The 19,750-nt window shown below is 37.4% G+C and overlaps 1 protein-coding gene across 1 annotated transcript; it reads left to right on the top strand.

Moving 5' to 3' along the window:
- Positions 1–3,245: 3,245 nt before the first annotated feature.
- Positions 3,246–16,757, top strand: LOC133404324 (B-cell receptor CD22-like). Its single transcript, XM_061680096.1, is given in 14 exon segments — positions 3,246–3,272; positions 3,592–3,745; positions 5,768–6,132; positions 7,534–7,743; positions 7,823–8,167; positions 9,372–9,611; positions 10,141–10,410; positions 10,791–10,942; positions 10,944–11,052; positions 12,492–12,752; positions 12,826–12,907; positions 13,906–13,948; positions 14,910–15,079; positions 16,280–16,757. Coding segments are annotated over 12 exon segments (1,998 nt in total). The 5' UTR covers positions 3,246–3,272; positions 3,592–3,745; positions 5,768–6,083; the 3' UTR covers positions 16,347–16,757.
- The last annotated feature ends 2,993 nt before the right edge of the window (positions 16,758–19,750 follow it).

Raw genomic sequence — 19,750 nt, 5'->3', positions numbered from 1 at the left:
GAAGAGCTGGTGACCGGGGTGCGGAGGGTCCGAGAGGATTTTGCACGCCCTTGTCTTAGTTCTGGGAGCGTGTAATGTCCTCAATGGTGGGTAGGGGGGTACCGACAATCCTTTCAGCAGTTTTGATTGTCCGTTGCAGTCGGAGTTTGTCCTTTTTTGTAGCAGCACCAAACCAGACTGTGATGGAAGAACACAGGACCGATTCGATGACCGCTGTGTAGAACTGTCTCAGCAGCTCCGGTGGCAGGCCGTGTTTTCTCAGAAGCCGCAGGAAGTACATCCTCTGCTGGGCCTTTTTGAGGACGGAGTTGATGTTGTTCGCCCACTTCAGGCCCTGAGAGATTGTAATTCCCAGGAACTTGAAGGTCTCGACGGTTGACACAAGGCAGCTGGACAACGTGAGGGGCAGCTGTGGCGAAGGATGCCTCCTGAAGTCCACGATCATCTCTACCGTCTTGAGCGTGTTCAGCTCCAGGTTGTGTCGCCCGCACCACAGCTCCAGCCGCTCCGCTTTCTGTCGATATGCAGACTCGTCACCGTCCTTGATGAGGCCGATGACAGTGGTGTCATCTGCAAACTTCAGGAGCTTGACAGTCGGGTTCGCTGAGGTGCAGTCGTTCGTGTAGAGAGAGAAGAGCAGCGGAGAGAGGACACAACCTTGGGGCGCCCCAGTGCTGATGCTGCGTGTGGATGAGGTGGCCTCCCCCAGCCTGACCTGCTGTGTGCCTGCCCTCAATACAGAAGCAGTCTTGCGATCTTCTCTGTACAATAATTTATGGGATTCACTCAATTTATCCTCCTCGCCCACAGTTTCCACTGGATTCGATTTTTTTTTTTAAGGAAATGGAAAAAATAATGAACCTTTTGGTAAATCAGTTTTCAAATGCAGACAGAAAATTCAATGTTCTTTTACATGTTACATTTAGATTGCTTCCAATAAAGCGTGATGTAGGCCTGATGACGATGTAGACACGGTTTAACAATCACGCAGCAATTCTGACTACATTTGACAGAGATGTAACATGTTCAAATGTGATTTTTGGTGTTACATTTAGAGTAGATTGCTTCTAAATGTGTAGTCTGGTTCCGATCTGGATTAAAACGCATTTTGACAAAGACACAACAAATCTGATATCGCTTGACAGAGCTTTAACTTGTTCGATAGACTTTTGTGTGTTCCAATCAGGATTACTTGAAAATGCTTAATCAGGATCAGGATCATATCTGGATTAAAACATGGTTTGACAAAGACAGAACAAATCTGATGATTTCACAGAGGTATGCAGTAATGTCTTCAATAGACTCTTACGTTTTACATTACAAACTTTACAAAAGGTTAAAAACTATTTTAATGTTAATAAATGTAAAAAAAAATTAAAAATGAACATGCAAAGGGGCGGGGGATTGAACCCCGGTCCTCAGAACTACGAGACCTTTTGTTGGAGACCAGGGGTGGTGTAGTGTCCCCCAGAACTGGACCAGTGTATATATCATAAAAAAATGTTTAACAGATTATTTTCAGTCCGCGGCAATGACAGCAAAATATGCAGTTTTCAGAGACTTTTATTTTGAAATACAATATCAGATCTTCATCAAACCTCTTTTTGTGGAGTCCTCGGCGGTCTGTCTTGCGATACCAATGGGATTATTTTAGGGTGGCTTTGGCTCAGTAGGTAGAACAGGTTCAAATCCCTTGCTACGACTGTCCGCATGTCGAAGTGTCCTTGGGCAAGACACTGAACCCTCATTTGCTCCCAGTGGGCCTGGCAGCACCTCGCATGGCAGCAGTCGCCCATTGGTTCATGAATGTGTGTGTGAATGTGTGGCTTTGGAAAGCGCTTTGGGCACTGTGATGGTGTAGATAAAGCGCTATATAAGTGCAGTCCATTTATCATTTATTTTTCCAAAGGTATCAAATAAACTAAATGTTTTAATGCAGGTTGCGTTCCTTGAGCGAAGGGCATTGACGTCCGTATTATTGGGAAGCTTTTATTTTGAGGGTGGCTTATTACCGTAATGTTTTGTGTGAACAAAATTAGGGGCGGCTGGCTTGACTGCTACTTTACGAGTGGAGGCCCAAACAGCAGCTGATCAGCGTTCGCGAGTCAACACTGCAATCCTTACTATGATGTACAACATCAGTGCATAATAATTGTGGGGAAATTACTAGCTTCATACGAAATCCCAATTTTGCCTTCTCTCGCTCAGACTCAACGGATTAAACGCTCACACGCTCATTTAGTTTAGCCCAGCGACCACACACGATGTCCTAATTTCCATTTTCGTACACCTTATTTTCTTTCTTTCGTTTACCCTTAGTGTTATTTTCTTGTTGTAGTTTGTATTTGTCTGTTTCATTAAATATGCCATAAAATTCCACTCGCGGTCGTATTTTCTGTGTGTTCTGAATTTAAATAAACCTCTGTAATTTAGGACTCAAAATGTCGTAGAGTGTAGCAACCTACAGATCATGAGACTGATTTAAAAAAGGTTTGTCGTCATTTCACCTAATGTTAAACTTCAAAAAATTATTGTGGTGCCCTTTGAGACATTAGTTTGATTTTAACAATCAAATCGAATTTTACGATAAACCGGAAGTAACGCAAACGTCGCTCCCGGCTTATTACTGTATCCTAAATTAATTACAATTCTTATTTCATACATAATCGCTACAGTAGTTAGACCCTAAACAGTATCATCACAGCACACTTTAGTCCATATTGTCAACCTCATCTCAAATAATAAAAACTAAAATAATAATTCTAGGCCAAAACAAGACCCTACCAGGAGACCAGTAAGGGGCTTTTGCACAGCAGGAGCTTTTCCCCGGAACTAGGAACTTTTAGAGGAACCTGGCATGTTTGCAACAGGGGATCTCTTCCTAAAATATAGTTTCTGGAAATTTTGGCGCAAACGTACCTCAAAGCAATCGGGACAAGTGTGAGTGGTGTGTGGTTACTTTGTGGTTACTTTTTTTTTTTTAGGCTAACCTCGACTAATCATCTGTTCTACTTTTTCATCATTCAAAACCACAAACTAAGTAAAATGAAAAACTCGTTTGGGGGGGGGGGGGGGGATCGAATGCATCCTGTTATAGGAGTATGTTGTCAAGCTCATTGTAATCGCTGTATTAAAAATATCCAAAGGGAAGTGACTGTACGCTCATCAGACACCTAATTAGGGACACCCATGACATCAGTGGCGGTTCTAGGAAGTTTTACCTTGGGTGGCAGGAGGTTCAGTTGGTTGGGAAGAGGTTTCTGCATTCTCTGGTAGGTTTTATGCATGTCATATGAATAGCTTAAAGTTGAACATGAACCCAGTCCTTATTTCTCAATTACAATTTGAAAGTTTCTCTTAGAAATATTACAGTCTATATTTCGTCATTCTTTCACACAGTTGCCATTTATTTGTTGCTTTCAAATAGTCATAGCAAACTGCCAATATGTCATTCCAAAAGTGCACTTTTGTAGAAATGTAGACAGTCTGGGAAACAAAGTGTGTGAAAGTGAAAGCAAGAAGCATTTGTTGATTTCATCTTTTTTTTTTTTCTCTCTCTCCGTGCAATGTGTGATCATGCATATCAACGAGGGAAAGCGGAAGAAGGCCAGCGGTCCCCCTCTTAATTCTTCCACGCAGAGACTGTGATGAGCGGCGAGCATCCAATTCACATAAGCAGCAAATATGAGCTGGAGTGCGCAAAAGGGATCTGTCATATTTGTCATCTTGCTCTTCGGCGTACAAGGTACAACCTCGCCTACATTTTGACGTTGGTTACAGTGACTGGGTCTGAATGAATTCAAATGCAGATTTTCTCCATTTTATTGTCTACCTTATCAACAAAAACATAGTGTGCCCTTGTCGTTAAAAAGTTTCTTTTCTCCAGGGATGACGAAGCAACTGAGAAATCGATCAACTTTAAAGCGGCACACAAATTCACGTACGGTTTTCTGCTCTTTGATACTAACGGTTTGTTTGACTTCCTACCACAGAAAACGTCTTCCCGATGATTTAAATCTTTCAAAGATGAGTTGAGAGAGAATAGCAGAACTTCACCAAGGCTTCTGTCCAGATGCCCATTTCACTTCTCTTCTCCACAAAATTTTACAAAAGAATTAAAATGCTCTCAACAACTGGCTGGGGTTGGGAGTTAGATTTACAGTGCTTTCAAATGCGTAATCTGGATCTGATCTGGATTATAAAACATTTTGCCCAACACACAACAAATATGACAAAATTAACAGCACTATAACGTGTTTATTGAGCGTTCAAATATTACATTTACCTTGATGTGTTACATTGCTTCAATGTGCTGCATATCAGGAGTTCATAGAGCTTTTACATATCAATTTTAGATCACTTCCAAACATGGAATCTAGATTAGGTTTAAAACATAGTTTGACATAGCAGTAAACGCAACAAATCTGACATTTGACAGAGATATAACGTGTTCAATTGACTTTAAAAAACTGGCGTCACGTAAAAAAGTGCACTTCGGGTTAATAAAAACTAGACGTTCCGTGAAAACAGTTTGCAAAGAAAGTAAAAGTAAGAAGCATTCGGCCATCTTATCTTTTTTTTTTAACAGTGCAAAGTGCGTTCATGCATGTCAATGAGAAAAAGAGGAAGAATGTCTTTCAAACATAATAAAATGCTACATACAACACAACAAATATGTAAATGGTGTATAGTGTCTGAACAATGGATGTTAACATGTTAGTCACATTGCTTCCAAAAATGTAATCTGGACCAAAGATGAAAATAATAACAATTACAAGGATGCTTTACATAAAAAAAGACAATCACAACAACAGAACAATCAAGGTAGGTGCCAAAGGCCTGGGTGAACAAGTGCCGTTTCAGTGCCGATTTGAAACTGTCCGATGTTGGTGCATGGGAGGTTAGTTCCAGGGGGTAAATGCTGCGAGGCTAAAGGCTCTGTCACCGAGTTTGCCTGATGATGCAAGGCACAGTGAGGAGACTTAAATCAGTGGACCGCAGGCTCCGTGGGGAAGTGCATTGATGGATAAGACCTGAGAGAGATAGGTTCACGGGACTTTTAGGTGTTACATTTACATTGCTTCAAAAGCATGATCTGGATCAGGTCCAGTTTAAAATATGGATTGACGTAATTACAGCAGTTTTGACGTCATTTGAAAGAGATATAACATGTTTAATGGAATTTCGCATTCCATTTAGCTTGCTTACAAATGTGTAGTCTGGATCGGATCTGGATTGAAACAGTTTGACAAACACACAACAAGTTTGTCAACAACTGAGATGTTCCACTCAATTTAACATGTTCCATTTAGATTATTTGCGAATTTTAATCTGGATCAGATCTGGATCTAATATTGCAAAAAATATCCGTTTTTTTTTTTAATTGAAATTAATCTTACACGGATAAAATTGCATTAAAAAAGAGATTGCATTTTACAATATAATTGACACAAAAAGTTTTTTCACCCCAAAATATCTAATCTTCCGAGAAGGATTTGAATTTTTACGAGAAACAAAAAACTGAAAAGATTCTTATGAAAATTAGGTCAAATTTTAAAAAGAAATATTGTAGTTTCTTTTTTTAATTTTTTTTATTTTTAAAGTCATAATTCTAGAAAAATGTCAATGATTATAATACAATGATACAATAATAAAGTACAGTAGATTTTTTTTTTTTTTCCAGATGAACCCATGCATGTAAAAAAAAATAAAAATAGCATAATATTCCATGAGTAAATTTGCATATTATTTTGAAACTGTGTTTCAGTTGTCCAAGGATTGGCGACGATTGACTGGGGAGGCTATTATGATCAGACCACCATCTGTGGCCAGACAGGAACCACAGTGGCGTTCCATTGCTCCTTCTGGTACCCGCGAACAACAAAAGGCCAAAACACGACGTTGTCAAGAGGTTCTGGTTCACCAAAGGTTCCAATTACAACCCTGAAGATCTGACCTTGGATCCTGAGTACTCTGGTCGTCTGCACTTTGACTGTCAAGGTGACCGGTGCCATTTGTCAATCAGAGAGCTGAGAGAAAGCGACGCGGGCGTGTACAAATTCAGATTCGTAACAAACCACGAGATGGAAGGAAGCTACACTGTCATGCCTGGAGTCAATCTGACTGTCAATGGTATCGATACTCACTTTCCACCTTTACACCAAGCAGGAAAATCTTCATCTGTTCATCTTTTTTTGTTCAGTCTCGTGGTGTGGGTGGAGTCAGAAACATTTTGACAAATTTACACAAAAAGTAGTCTTACAATAATAAAATGTAATTTTAAAATATATATTTAAAAATACTTAACGAACACAATCAAATTTTGAGAAGAAAAAGCATATTTTGTAATCCTTGGTATTCCCCCCACGTGCACACACACCAAAAAAATCTAATATTTTAAAGATCTATCAAATACATTTTTACAAAAACAAATTCTTACACAAAAGTTACATTTTCCCATTTAAATTAATCTTTATAAATATTGTTCTAAAATCGTATTTTACGAGAAAAATGAATCTTGCACAAGTCATTTTTAAAACTAAATAATATATAATCTTACAACTACAAATAGTTCCAAATGTTTCTCTTTTCAATAAAAAAAAAAACATCCTTATAGAGTATTTTTTTGCAAGAAAAATATTGGTCATCTTACACATTAAGGTGGTATTTTATTTAGAACTAAATAACAAAATAGCAAATTAGATTTTTTAAGAGAAATCAATTTTACCTCACAACATTGTGACTAGTGGGTAGCACATCTGCCTCGCAGCTCTGTGGTTCAGGGTTCGAATCTGGGCTCAGGCTTTCCTGTGTGGAGTTTGCATGTTCTCCCCATGCCTGCGTGGGTTTTCTGAGGGTACTCCGGCTTCGACCTGCATTCCAAAAACATGCACGTTGAGTTCATTGAACGCTAAATTGTCCGTATGGGAATGTGAGTATGAATGCTTGTTTGTCTATATGTGCCCTGCGATTGGCCAGCGAACAGCCCAGGTTTTTTTTTTTACAATCTGATCATCATATGCGTTTCTGTCACTCTCCTTTAAAACTTCGTTCTGTCCGACTGAAGTTTTCAATAAATATCCATCAGAATACAAAGAACCACAGTGGCCCGATAAAAACTCCACTTTGGCACAGTTAACTGTGCCCAAAAAAAAAAAAGGGATATATAAAAAAAGGGATATAGATTATCCATTCTCCTTGACCTAAAAGCCAAAAAGGACAAAAAATATATATCAAATAAAATAAAAAACTAAACTAGAATAAAGGAAAAATCTGGCTTCTGATGGGAAGTGTGAAACTGGCAACCAATCCCGAGTGTAGCCGTAAAATGGGATAGTCTCCAGAACAACTGCAGGATACACTTTATTTTGGAACAGTCCACAAATTTTGAAAACACACACACACACACACAAACAAAATGAATACCACAGTGAAGCAAAGCGGATTCTGCTTGGTGTTAAAGGGCTTTCACACATTTGCATTGAAAGAAATGTGTTTTGACGTGAGATCTCAATTTGTTCCACACAATTCTAGATCTCAGAATACAAGTGAAAGACTATTGGACCAAGTCTCTGACTTGTGTCACCAAGTGCTCGCTGGGGTCTTCTCCTTCATACAACTGGTATGAGAATGGAGAGGAAATCCAAAATGCAAACTCCCAGGATTACAAACCACCACATAACTCCAAGCACAGCTACTCCTGTGCTGTAAGAGGACACCAGCACCTTTTGTCTCCTCAAGTGTGTGAGTTGTTGACTCCTGCCGCACTCATTTGTAGTACTTATTTCTTCGCTAATGCTGAAGTGCTTGTTCAATCTTTCAGGTGTGGTCAAGAAATGTAGCACGGTGGTTTACAACAACAGAAACATCTGCGCCCTCAAAGGCTCGTCAGTGGACATTACTTGCGCTTACAGCCACACCTATGACATCAACACAAAATTCTGGTTCAGAGCAGATCCTAGTTACATGCGGATAAATCCCTCTCCACCTCGGAACCTCCAGTTGGATGACCGTGATCGTGTTGAGTACCCTCCAGTATCGTATGGACGATCGACTCTGAGAATCAAAAACGTGATGGAGAGTGATTCTGCTGAGTATCGCTTCAAATTCACCACATTTAATTTTGAATGGAGAAGTAGTTTACCTGGAACGTCTTTGACAGTCGCAGGTTAGAGTGAAACACAGTACTTGTCACGGAAAACATTTGGGTTTAACATTGAAATATTAATAGAAGACAAGAAATCAACAGTTTAGCTTTTAATTTCAGGTATTTACTGTATATGCCAATGGGATACAACTTAGCTGAGAAGATCAATTTTTTTGTAACACCCCCAAAATAATTTTGAATATTCAAGCTTCTAAGCCGGCGGCACGGTGAACGACTGGTTAGAGCGTCTGCCTCACAGTTCTGAGGAGCGGGGTTCAATCCCCGGCCCCGCCTGTGTGGAGTTTGCATGTTCTCCCCATGCCTGTGTGGGTTTTCTCCGGCCACTCCGGTTTCCTCCCACATCCCCCCCCCAAAAAAAAAACATGCATGGTAGGTTAATTGAAGACTCTAAATTGTCCGTAGGTGTGAGTGTGAATGGTTGTTTGTTTCTCTGCGCCCTGCGATTGGCTGGCAAACCAGTTCAGGGTGTACCCCGCCTCCTGCCCGTTGATAGCTGGGCTAAGCGGCTCAGAAAATGGATGGATGGAAGCTTCTAAGTCATTGACAACAACAAATGTTAGCATTCTTCCTTTGTGATACTTTGATGCGGCAACATGTGGAAGGTTTTACACTGACCAAGTCAATATCCAGACTCAAACACAATAGAATGGAGCATGCATTTTACCTTATACTGTCATGGTCAGTGCCAAAGTCCAATATGGATTTCCAGTTTAGATACCAAACTCACTATTGAGGTCATGTGTCAGTCCCAAAATTAATATAGAGAACCAGTTTAGCTACCAAAATCAAAACGGAGTCCTACCATGAGGACCAAAGTCAAGCTGGAGGTCAGGTTTAGGTACCAAAGTTAATATGGTGGTCCACTGCAAGTACCAAAGTCAAAACTGAGTCCTAGTTTTTGTACCAAAGTCAGAGTAAATGTCTAGGTTAACTACCAAAGTCAAAAAGTAGGTCAACTATGAGTACCAAACTCAACATGGAGGTCCAGTTTGCGAACCAAAGTCAATATGGAGGTCTTAAAATTTATTTGAAATTACTGTCTCAAGCGTGTGAGGCACTGACAACACCAAACTTCCAAAGCATTCTTCCTCTGTGATGCTTTAAAACACGTGCAAGGTTTTCAACTTGCCAAATCAATCTCCAGACTTAAACTCTAGAGAGCATGCATTTCCTGGACCCACCTTTTTGCTCCTCTTGCATCCAGATGTGCAGTTGCAGGTGATGGACGTCAAAGTGGAAGATTCTTATGTGTTCGCCTGGCTGTCGTGTCACATGAGCTGCAGTCCGACGGCTCCTTTGTCTTTGTGCTGGATGCAGAATGGAATGTATCCAGTTGACTGCCCAACTGCCCAGATGAACAAACACCTCAAAATCAAATTATATCCTGGAGAATACGTCACATGTGCTGTGCAAGGATATCCACTCACCATCTCCACTCCCCTGTGTGAGAATTTTTTTTAAATAAAATGTATGATCAAGAGTCCTGTAATATGTTTCGTTCAGTCAACCGTTTTACACCTAAAATTGTTTAATTAAAATGTGATTGTAATGCTTTATTCATTTTTCTCAGTGAATGTTTGCAGAATTTATTCTAAATAATAAAATGAAATAGCAAAATAAAGTTTTACATCTAAAATTAACATTTTAATTTATTTTTTAAATAATTGGTTGCTTTCTTGGAAATAACACAACAAAAAATAGTAAACTAAACTATTTTCGTATTTATTTAACGTGGTCACTTTGGACGTTACAGTCTGCTTGCATCGGGGCCCAGTGGGGGCAATGACCCACCAGAACGAACCGTGTTGAGAGTCTTTAATGGCACCATGCGGGACTCGAGTAGAATTTTATCCCCAATATGCTGTATGTCCGGATTCAGTCAAGCGAGGCAGACATGTTTAGGATTGTTGGACCTTGGTAGAGGTCTACTCTCTGCTGACTGACTTTCTCCTCCATCTTACCGTCTCCTCCAGATGCTCTGAAAGCCCCCTTGATATGGCCGAGTGATCCAGATGAGATCCTGGAGCGTCATTCACTGACTCTGACCTGCAGAACTGACACCCAAACATCATATAGACAACATTGGTACAAGAAGATAAAGCCTTCAGGCCATCAAGCTGTGGGAGAGGGACCAGAGCTGGTCTTCACCTCCATCCAGTCTTCCGACTCAGCAGAATATTTTTGTACTGTGGAGAACGAGCTGGGGAGTAAGACATCGCAATCTGTCATGATTGATGTGAAATGTGAGTACAGTCCAGTATTTCCTTGCGATATTATGGATTTATAAACAATCTTTATTTTATTTTTTTTACGGGTTTTTACAGTGTACAGGTAAGTCCGAATTTAGAGTTCTGCGCCTTCGGTGTAGTACCACGTCTTGCCACAGCATGCCGGGCAGCATCGAGGTCCATTGGAAGATATGCAAAATAATTAAGCGCAATAAGAAGAAGCGAGAGAACTGAAGAAAACTCCACCAGCTGCTACTTCTCTAAACTTCTATTAATCATTTTGAAACACCCAACAAAGTCAAAACAATGTAACGCTATGATAAACAGGGGTTCAACGTACAAGTTTGGGACTCAAATGAGCACCTCACCAATGAGGCCTATGTTGTGTTCCTCAGATGCTCCAAAGTCTTCCTTTTTGGTCGTGAGTCCATCACAAGACATCCAGGCGGGCCAGTCACTGAGTCTGACCTGCAGCTGTGACGCTAACCCAGCTGCTAACTACACCTGGTACAAAGACAACCAAATTGTGCTCCACGGAGCAGAAAGGAAATTACAGTTTCATCTCCATCCAATCAGAAGATGCGGGAACCTTCTACTGCAAGGCCCAGAATAAATATGGAAATGTCAACTCTGTACAGGTGTTCATAAATGTTCAGTGTAAGTCCCAAAGTCAATGTGGATGTCCAGAAGAGAGACCAAAATCAATTTGAAGGTCTGAATGTCAATCTTCAGAGTTAAACCCTATAGAACATGCATTTAAGTTTTCTTTTGTTTTGTTTTTTCCCTCACTCAAAATGGGAGTTTTCAACAACAAAAAAAGCATTTTTGTCATATTTTTTAAAACAGTCATCACAACTTGACAGTAGTACATGACGAATATGATCTCTGAAAAAAAAAAAAAAAAAAAAACAGCCGTTTCTGCACAGCCTCACAAAATAAATAAATCAATAAATAAATTTAAAAAAAGTGTGTGACTGCGAGTGTACCACAAATTACAGATACCTCGTAAGTCTTATCTCGAGTTGGCTGTTTTTACTCAGGTGCGGTAGTCTCTTGAAAATGAAATTAGGGGCACAGAGATGGCTGATTTATTTATTTTTTTCACAGTTCGTATTTATCATGCACTACTGTTGACCAAAAAAAAAAATTCTTCTGAATATTGCAGGCCTTTAATATCAGTAGTGGTGAACATATTTTTTCACGTGTTCCATAAATGTATTTTTGGAATGTTTAAACATGTAAACATTTTTAACATTTTTCAAAATCTGAAAACAAGAAAAAATCTCAAAAATGTTTAAAAATAAAACATTTTTAAAAAAATTGTTAAAAAATATATATTTAAAGTGTTTTTTAAATCTGTTTAAAAAAGAAGGGGAAAAAAATAAACGATTTTCTCCTGGTTCTCGTTACCTTCCAGCTGCTCAGGTTGATTCATTATTTTATTTGAAAATATTTTTTGAAAATATTATCACATTTTAATATTAAAAATGTAAAACAAATTTAAATGTTGAAAATTAAATATGATGAAAGTCATTTCATTTTTTTATATAAGATGAAACTGTCAAAAATATTTTAAAACATTGAAAATGTAAATTAAAAAAACAGCAACTCAATCAATTATTTTCATTATTGTTTTTAAAATAGAAAATATTTGTAAAAATTTAAACAAGATAAAAAAAGTAAAAGAAAATATTTTTTTAAAAATCTTTAAAAATAACTAAAATTTTAACTTGTTCCTGTGCTTCATTACAATGTTAGAAAATTATAACAATGTTAAAATGTTGAATATGATCATGTTTAAAAACTACAAACCAATCAATTAATCAGTTTATCTTGTTGTTATGTTGACTATGATAGAAATGAAAAATATTTAAATAACATTTAACAAACTACTCCATTAATTTTTTTGTACTTGATAAAATGTTAACAATTATTAAGATTCATAATTAACTGGATAAAAACCTTAACACCTAAAATGTTAAAATGCTGAATGAGATAAAAATGTTAAAAAAAATGTCATGTTAAAAAAAAATTTAAATTTAAAAAGTTTTTAAAAAATTAACATTTTAACTATGTGAAAATTATTTCTCCCCCAGACGGTCCTCGGCATGCGAATGTCTCTGCGATACCCTCCAGTTCCATCAGCGTGGGTTCCTCGGTCAGTTTGACGTGTAGCAGTGACGCTAACCCCAACGCTAGCTACATTTGGTACAAGGACAACGAAGAGTCTCCCAAATTCGCAGGGGCCGTCTTCAACATCAGCGACAACCGACAGCACCACGGCGGCGAGTATCGCTGTGAGGCCCGGAACGCCTTGGGGAGCCTCAACGCCACGCTCTGGCTTCAAGTCAAGGCTAGTAAGTCACGGTCACGGCTCCGACGCATGTCTCGCGTATTCGTGTGGCCCGCATTAATGTTCCGCTTCCTCAGGTCCACTGGAGGCGGCAACTATAGGTTGCGTCACGGCAGCCGTGCTTCTCATCCTGCTTCTCGTTGCCGTCCTCATGCTCAGGTCGGTTTAAAACGGTTTGAAAATGTTAGTACATTTTAAGTAATAAAAATGGAAATTAAAATTTAAATTCATAGAAATTGTTTTTTTGCTGTCAGAAAAATGTCAGAAAATATAAAATGTTAAAAAATAGGAAATCTGATTTAAAAATGTAGAATATTCCATGTTGTTGTCTAAATATTTTATATATATATATAATAAAAATGTCGTGAAATACGATTAAAATGTCAAGATTTTCCAAATCACCCAAAAAATCATATACATTTCTGTTGTTGTTGAAACATTAATAAAGAGTAAAATGTTAAAAAGCTGATGTTGAACATTTTTAACATTTTTTGAAATTGTTTAAAACTGAAAATGTTAAGGAAATTATTCAGTCTGATTAAAATGTTAGAAAAGAAAAAATGAAAAATGTAAGGACATTTCACAAATGTGATTTTTTTTTCCTATACTCATTGTTGTTAAAATGTAAACAAATATATGAATTCCAAAATGTTTAAAATATATATATTAACATAAACATCTCAAAACGTTACAAATACTTAGGTCTTTTAATTTGTTGCTGATAAAATGTTAAAAATGATACAAATTTGAAAATATTCAATATTAAGGAAAAATGTTAAAAATGTTGAAAGTGTTACGAAACAGTAAATATGACTTAAAACATTTTTTTTAACTTTTCTTTAAATTGAAAACTATTAAATGATCTAATGTATTTTTAAATGGTAAACATTTTTGCAAATGTTACAATGTGTTTTGAAATATGTTCATTGTTAAGATTTTAAATATGATAAAAATATTTATAAAATTGTTTATAAATGTTGACAATGTTTAAAGTTACTACATTTTTGCATAAATTTAAATAAATACATTGTTGCATAATTTGTTCAAGATTTTTTGAAAATAATGTAAACAAAAACGATACAAAATATTAAAACATTTTAAAATGTATTTCTCATGTTAAAATGGTTGATAATGGTTGCTGTTGTTTGTTCATTTAGGAAAAAGATGGCGTCAAAACACACAACACAGTTCAAAGCTCAGGTGAGGAAAAGATTTCTGTTTTAAGTGCTTAACGTTTTATATGTTTGCCTAATGTATGGAATGTATGTAATGTTGAAAATGCTAAGACAAAAATGTAAAAAAAAATGTTTTAATTTAAAACTAAAAAAAATGTCAGATTTACAAATGCACGTGTCAAGAATTTCAAAAATGTTTAGAAAAATATTAAAACAATCATTAAATGGTTAGAAATATGCAAAATGTTGAATATGTGGAAAAAGTCTAAATTAGAAATATTTTTAAATTAAATCTTTTAAATTAAATATTAAAAATGAAGATGTTTAAATGGTGACACGTTAAACAATTTACAAAATGTTGTAAATGTCGATAGTTGTAAAATATTAAAAAGTTATTTTGTTTACTCTCTTAAACATATAGACGTTTACAAATATTTTCAAAAAAAATTCAAAATAAAGGTTAAAAATAGAAAATATAACATTAAAATGTTTTTTTAAATATTTGAAAGAAATTACAAATGTTTCAAATATAAATTGTATTAATATTAAAATGGTACAAACATTACAAATATTTTTTTTTTTCTGAAGGAGTTGCATTAACATGTAAAACAATGCTTAGCATGTTGAAAATGTATTGAAATGTTTTTATTAAAATTATAAAATTGTTAAAAATATCAAATATAAAATATTTGGAGGGCTTAAAATGTTTTTTTTTTTTTTATTTAAAATGTGAGGCAATGACAATTATTATTATTTTCCCCCAAAAATTACAAATTAAAAAAATTGATTACTAATGTGTGAACAAATGTTAAGTCCAAATATCAAAGGTTACACCAAACTTTAAACGATTAAAAATACATATATCTTTACATCTGTGCAAACTTGTTGAAAAATGTAAAAAAAATAAATAAATAATAATAATAAAAATAAAAAAAAATACATTATATAAAAAGAAAATTGTGAAAAATAATTCAAAGTGTGGTCAGCCTAAGACGACTGCAGAGAGTCACAGGGATCATCAGGAGGAGCTGGTCTACTCCATGGTGGCTTTTTCCAAACACGCTCCCACCTATGCCAACGTTGCCAACGCGAATCGGGACCAGGACGACGGTGTGGAGTACAGCGCAGTCGGTTGCAGCGACAGCAGAGTCTCGAGGTGAGCTCAGCATCCTCCTTTTCTGCCCATTTTAATGACTCTTATGAGCCTCTTAAAATCGATACAGATGTCCTTCATAGGTCTCCAACACGACCGCCCATATCTCACTGAGTACTGCACCATGGAAAGTTAGAAAAATATATATCCCTTCAACACCAGATTCACTTATCAACATACAAATTGGGTGGACATGTCTCTCATAACAGGACACACACAAAAAGTCTCAAGGGCCCATACTGTAAATTGAACAGGAAGTCGGCTATTTTGGTCTTAAGCAGCCATTTTGGGCGCATTTCCTCAATAGTGCCCACTGGAAAGTTAGAAAAGATTTGTTCTGGAAACAAGTTTCACCCATCGACACGAAATTGGGTGGACATGTCTTTCTTGTCAAGAGCCACGAAAAAGTCTTAGGGACCCATCCCTGAAATTGAACAGGAGGTCTGCTAATTTAGTTTGAAGCAGCCATTTTGGGCGAATTCCCTCAGTCGTGCCCCTGGGGGGCAAAAAATTGCCCCTGACACAGGTTTCTACCATCAACACGAAATTTAGCGAACATGTCTATCTTGACAGGAGACACGCAAAAGTCTCAGGAAGCCATCCCCGAAATTGAACAGGACATTGGCTATTTTGGGTTGAAGCAGCGATTTTGGGCAAATTCCCTCAGCATTGCCTCCTGTAAAATTAGATTTAAAAAAAATCTGCCCCTGACACCAATTTAATTCAACGACACGAAATTGAGTGGACATGTCTAACACGAAAGGCCCGAAATTGAACAGGAAGTTGGCTATTTTGGTTCGAAGCAGACATTTTGGGAGCAAACTCCATGAAAAAAAAAAAAGCCCCAGACACTAGTTTCACCGAACTACATGAAATTCAGTGGACATCTCTATCATAACAGGATGCACAAAAAAGGACCCATGTCCGAAATGAACCAGAAAGTCGGCCACTTTGGTTTGAAGCAGCCTTTTTGGGCAAATTCCCTCAGCAGTGCCCCCTGGAAAAGTCAGAAAAAAATAGCCCCTGCCAACAGTTTCACTGATAGACAAAATTGGGTGGCCATGTCTGTCATATCAGGAGGCTCCAAATAGTCTCAAGTCAAATCCCTGAGTTGAATTTTATCGCTTTAATCATCTTCACTGTATGGAAGTACAGTATGGCTACGGTCCTATTGTACTACCTGATGAGCTCTATGTTCTACAGGCCAAAGCTTCAAGAGGAACCCGACGTGTCCACACTGTACAGCACGGTGCAGAAAAAAAGCATCTGAACTCATCGTGGGACAGCCAAAACATTGGGCTAATTTTTTTTTCTTGTTAATTCGTTAATAAATTGTTATATTAAACTCTTTATACAGTCTTCCATATAGAAATGCTGAAAAAAAAATTATGGAAAAAACTTTTTACATTCCCCATATGTTTATGATCATTTAAATGCAGATTTTAATTTCAAACGACTGTCTAGTTTAAAGTGGGGGGAAAGATTATATATCATATTAGTGCCTTTTTAAAAAAAATGTAAAAACATTTTCAAGAGCTTACATTATTTTTACATTTGAATGGCTGTTTAAAATGTTTATTTTTTTTAATGTTTTAATGTGAACCGTGATCAGGTATGAAAGTTAATGTTAAAAACATATGCTATAAAATGAATAAAGGTCCTTGGCATGGCGTCAGTTTGAACAGACTATGTCCATTGCAATTATTTCAAAAATTTAAAAATGTTCCAAAATGGCAAGAAAAGCCTGCTAAAACATTTTAACTTTGGCACCTTAAGTGGTGACATTTGTGAGCTGACTCCCATTTGACATGTTTAAATGTTATTGGGTTAATTCTGAACATGGCCACATCCCCAGTTTGCAACTAAGTAAGTAACTGCTATGTAAAAGTAACCAAGTAACTAACTAAGTAACTACTAAGCAAATAAATGTCAGCAAAAGTATAGTAGAATAGCTGAGCTTTGTTTTGGTTTATCAGAGGCACTTTAAATGGTGGCACTTGTGTGTGTTCTGTTTGAATGTAATTGGTTAATTTTGAACACAGCCACATCCCTGTTATAAGAGGGTATAAATAATATTGTTTCTTGTTTTGATGACCTTAACATATGACAACCATGTTCGGAATTTGAGGGCTTTTATTGTAAAGAAAGAAGATCATAAATCATTTTCAACTTCCTGTTTTGAAAAAACACACATATTTCCAAACACAGGAAATAACCAAAAGTTCAACTGATGTGTGCTCATACAGAACAGAAAGCGTTTCACAAGCGGCAGGCCTTGAGTGACAGTTCTGTGGCTGCGGCGTTCAGGTTAGCACATTTGTCCCGCAGGATATCGGCGGCGCAGTCGTCGGGCGACGGCCAGTGCTCCACCCATGTGCCCGCCCCCAATGTGTACACGAACCTGACACACCACAAATACACCAGAAATGGCTTAAGTACTCACACTGAGGTAGAGATGCTAAGGTGCTAAAGGGGGAACGGGGGGGACGGACGGACTGGTAAAAGTAGAAGTACTGATTCAACTCCTGTAGATAGGTACTTAAGTACACACACACACATACACACATATAGGTATGTATGTATGTATGTATGTTGTTGATGTTGTTTTACTGTCAATTATATACTGTACAATACAGTGAATTCCCGGGACAGATCACTGTCGTAAATTATAAAACTCTGCAAGTAATTGACACCCCTCCTAAAAGCGGTTGTAATTACCTATATATTCCACAAGATGGTGGCAGAGGACAACTTTGGGCTAAATGAAGCTCCTCAACTCACATCAAATTGTTTACTTGGCTCCAAAATGTCACCAGCTAACACCAAAGCAATACTGTTACTGCTTTGGGCTGAGCAGGACAACAGCCAATCAGTGAGATTTTCAGCAATTCCCCCCCCACGAAAAAATCTGTGAACAGGCGAATTTGCGAATGGCGAACCACAAATATGGGAGGCTTAACTGTTTTGACAAATTGGGCGTTTAAGAGCTAGCAAACATTACCATGACTTCTATGCTATCAAAATAACATGTTTCCAAAGCTCTGTGAACATTGTGAATTATATACAAAAAATGCTAAGTTAGCTATTAATAACAAGTGAAAAACTACATTTTGACTATTTGTTACTTCCCAACAATAAATGCTGTATTTATCCACATTTTAACCCCCTTTGCATACTTGTTGTTGTCCGCGTCCACATCCCATTGGTCCTCCTTGGGTCCGATGATGAGGTAAAGGGAGCCAACCTTCAAGTTCAGCCCTTCTCTGCAGCCCCCGTGGGACAAAAACATCCTGGTCTGACCCGCTTCCACTCCTGCCTCCATACCTGTAACGACCATTTTAAACCTGCTAGACGAGGTTCCTCCTAAATACGCCCTCCCAAGCCCAAAGAGGAAGCACTCACCCAGTTTGATGACTCGTGTGATCTCCATCTCGTACTTGTCGTAGTAACTTTGCTGGATGCTCACAACTTTCACCTGGAACACTGAAAACAAAGAGAGAGGGAAAACAGCATGTAACAAGCTTGTTAGGGGTTAGGAGCGTGAAAACGTCCATGTTTTCGGGGTATAAAAAGTACCGTGGTGCAGAGACGTGCAGGCAAAGGTCTCTCTCTCCTTGGTACCAAAGCTCTCGCTGTCTGCTTTGGGCACGCAGCAGTCGCCTGTGGAGGTGAGAGGACAAAAGGGTTAGGGTTAGAAAGTACATTTATGTCTGTTTGTGTGTTTTTACCCTGTGTGCAGCGGCAGATGTTTTCCTTGCAGATGTGCGTCAGATCCTCCTGCTCTTGACGGGGTGTGTACGTCTTACTGCAGCGGTGGTCTATCGACAAAAAATATTATTATTATTACTATTATTGTCATTATTATCCTCAAATCAACATAGCTAAAAATGTGGGGTTAGCATTATGCTAACATAAAATGGAAATTGCCTACGACGTTTACGAAATTACCGCCGCGATCTTTTTAAAATAAGCATTCTGTTATTAATTTGGACTGACATTGAATCAAACTATCCACTGCACAACAAAGTCAAAAATTTGCAATTAGCATTATGCTAACATCAGATGGAAATTACCATTGACATGCTAAAAATATTAGAGGCGCAATCCATTTTTTTTTCTCAATCAAAGTGTTTTAGCATTAAACGAACTATTTTAATAACAGTGACATGCAATTTTATCATAAATACATACAACTTCCTACATTTATAAAATACTTCAGCAAGTTTAGATGTGACTACATACAATTAATCTCTTCTGTAGGGAAAAATAACTATGGCAAGACTGAATGGGAAAAAACAGTGCAGCAACGCAAAACAAATCTCTTAAAGGGAAATACCTCTCAAAACAACAGCATTTTAGTGTTTGTAAAGGCAGATTGTTTGTATTTGAGTTCATTAAAGCCGGGGTTCTCAAACCTTTTGGGTCTAGGGTCCTTGGGAAATAGAACTTTCCTTGTAATCATAACGGTATTAAAAAAAAATAACTACTGTGTACCCTTAAATTCCATAGGAATTAAAAACTTGCCCGTTTTCAAGGGGAAAAGGTTGTAATTATACAATAACAAATTCATATTTTTGGGGGAAAAAAAGTTGGAATGTTATGGGGATAATGTTATAATTATTCAACAAAAAAGTATATTATAAAAAAAGATGTATTTAGTTGGGACAAAATGAG

This window comes from Phycodurus eques, chromosome 6 (assembly GCF_024500275.1).
Source record: "Phycodurus eques isolate BA_2022a chromosome 6, UOR_Pequ_1.1, whole genome shotgun sequence".
Classification (NCBI taxonomy): Eukaryota; Metazoa; Chordata; class Actinopteri; order Syngnathiformes; family Syngnathidae; genus Phycodurus; species Phycodurus eques.
The sequence above is the reverse complement of the archived record's forward strand: the minus strand, read 5'-3'. Positions and strand labels throughout refer to the sequence as shown.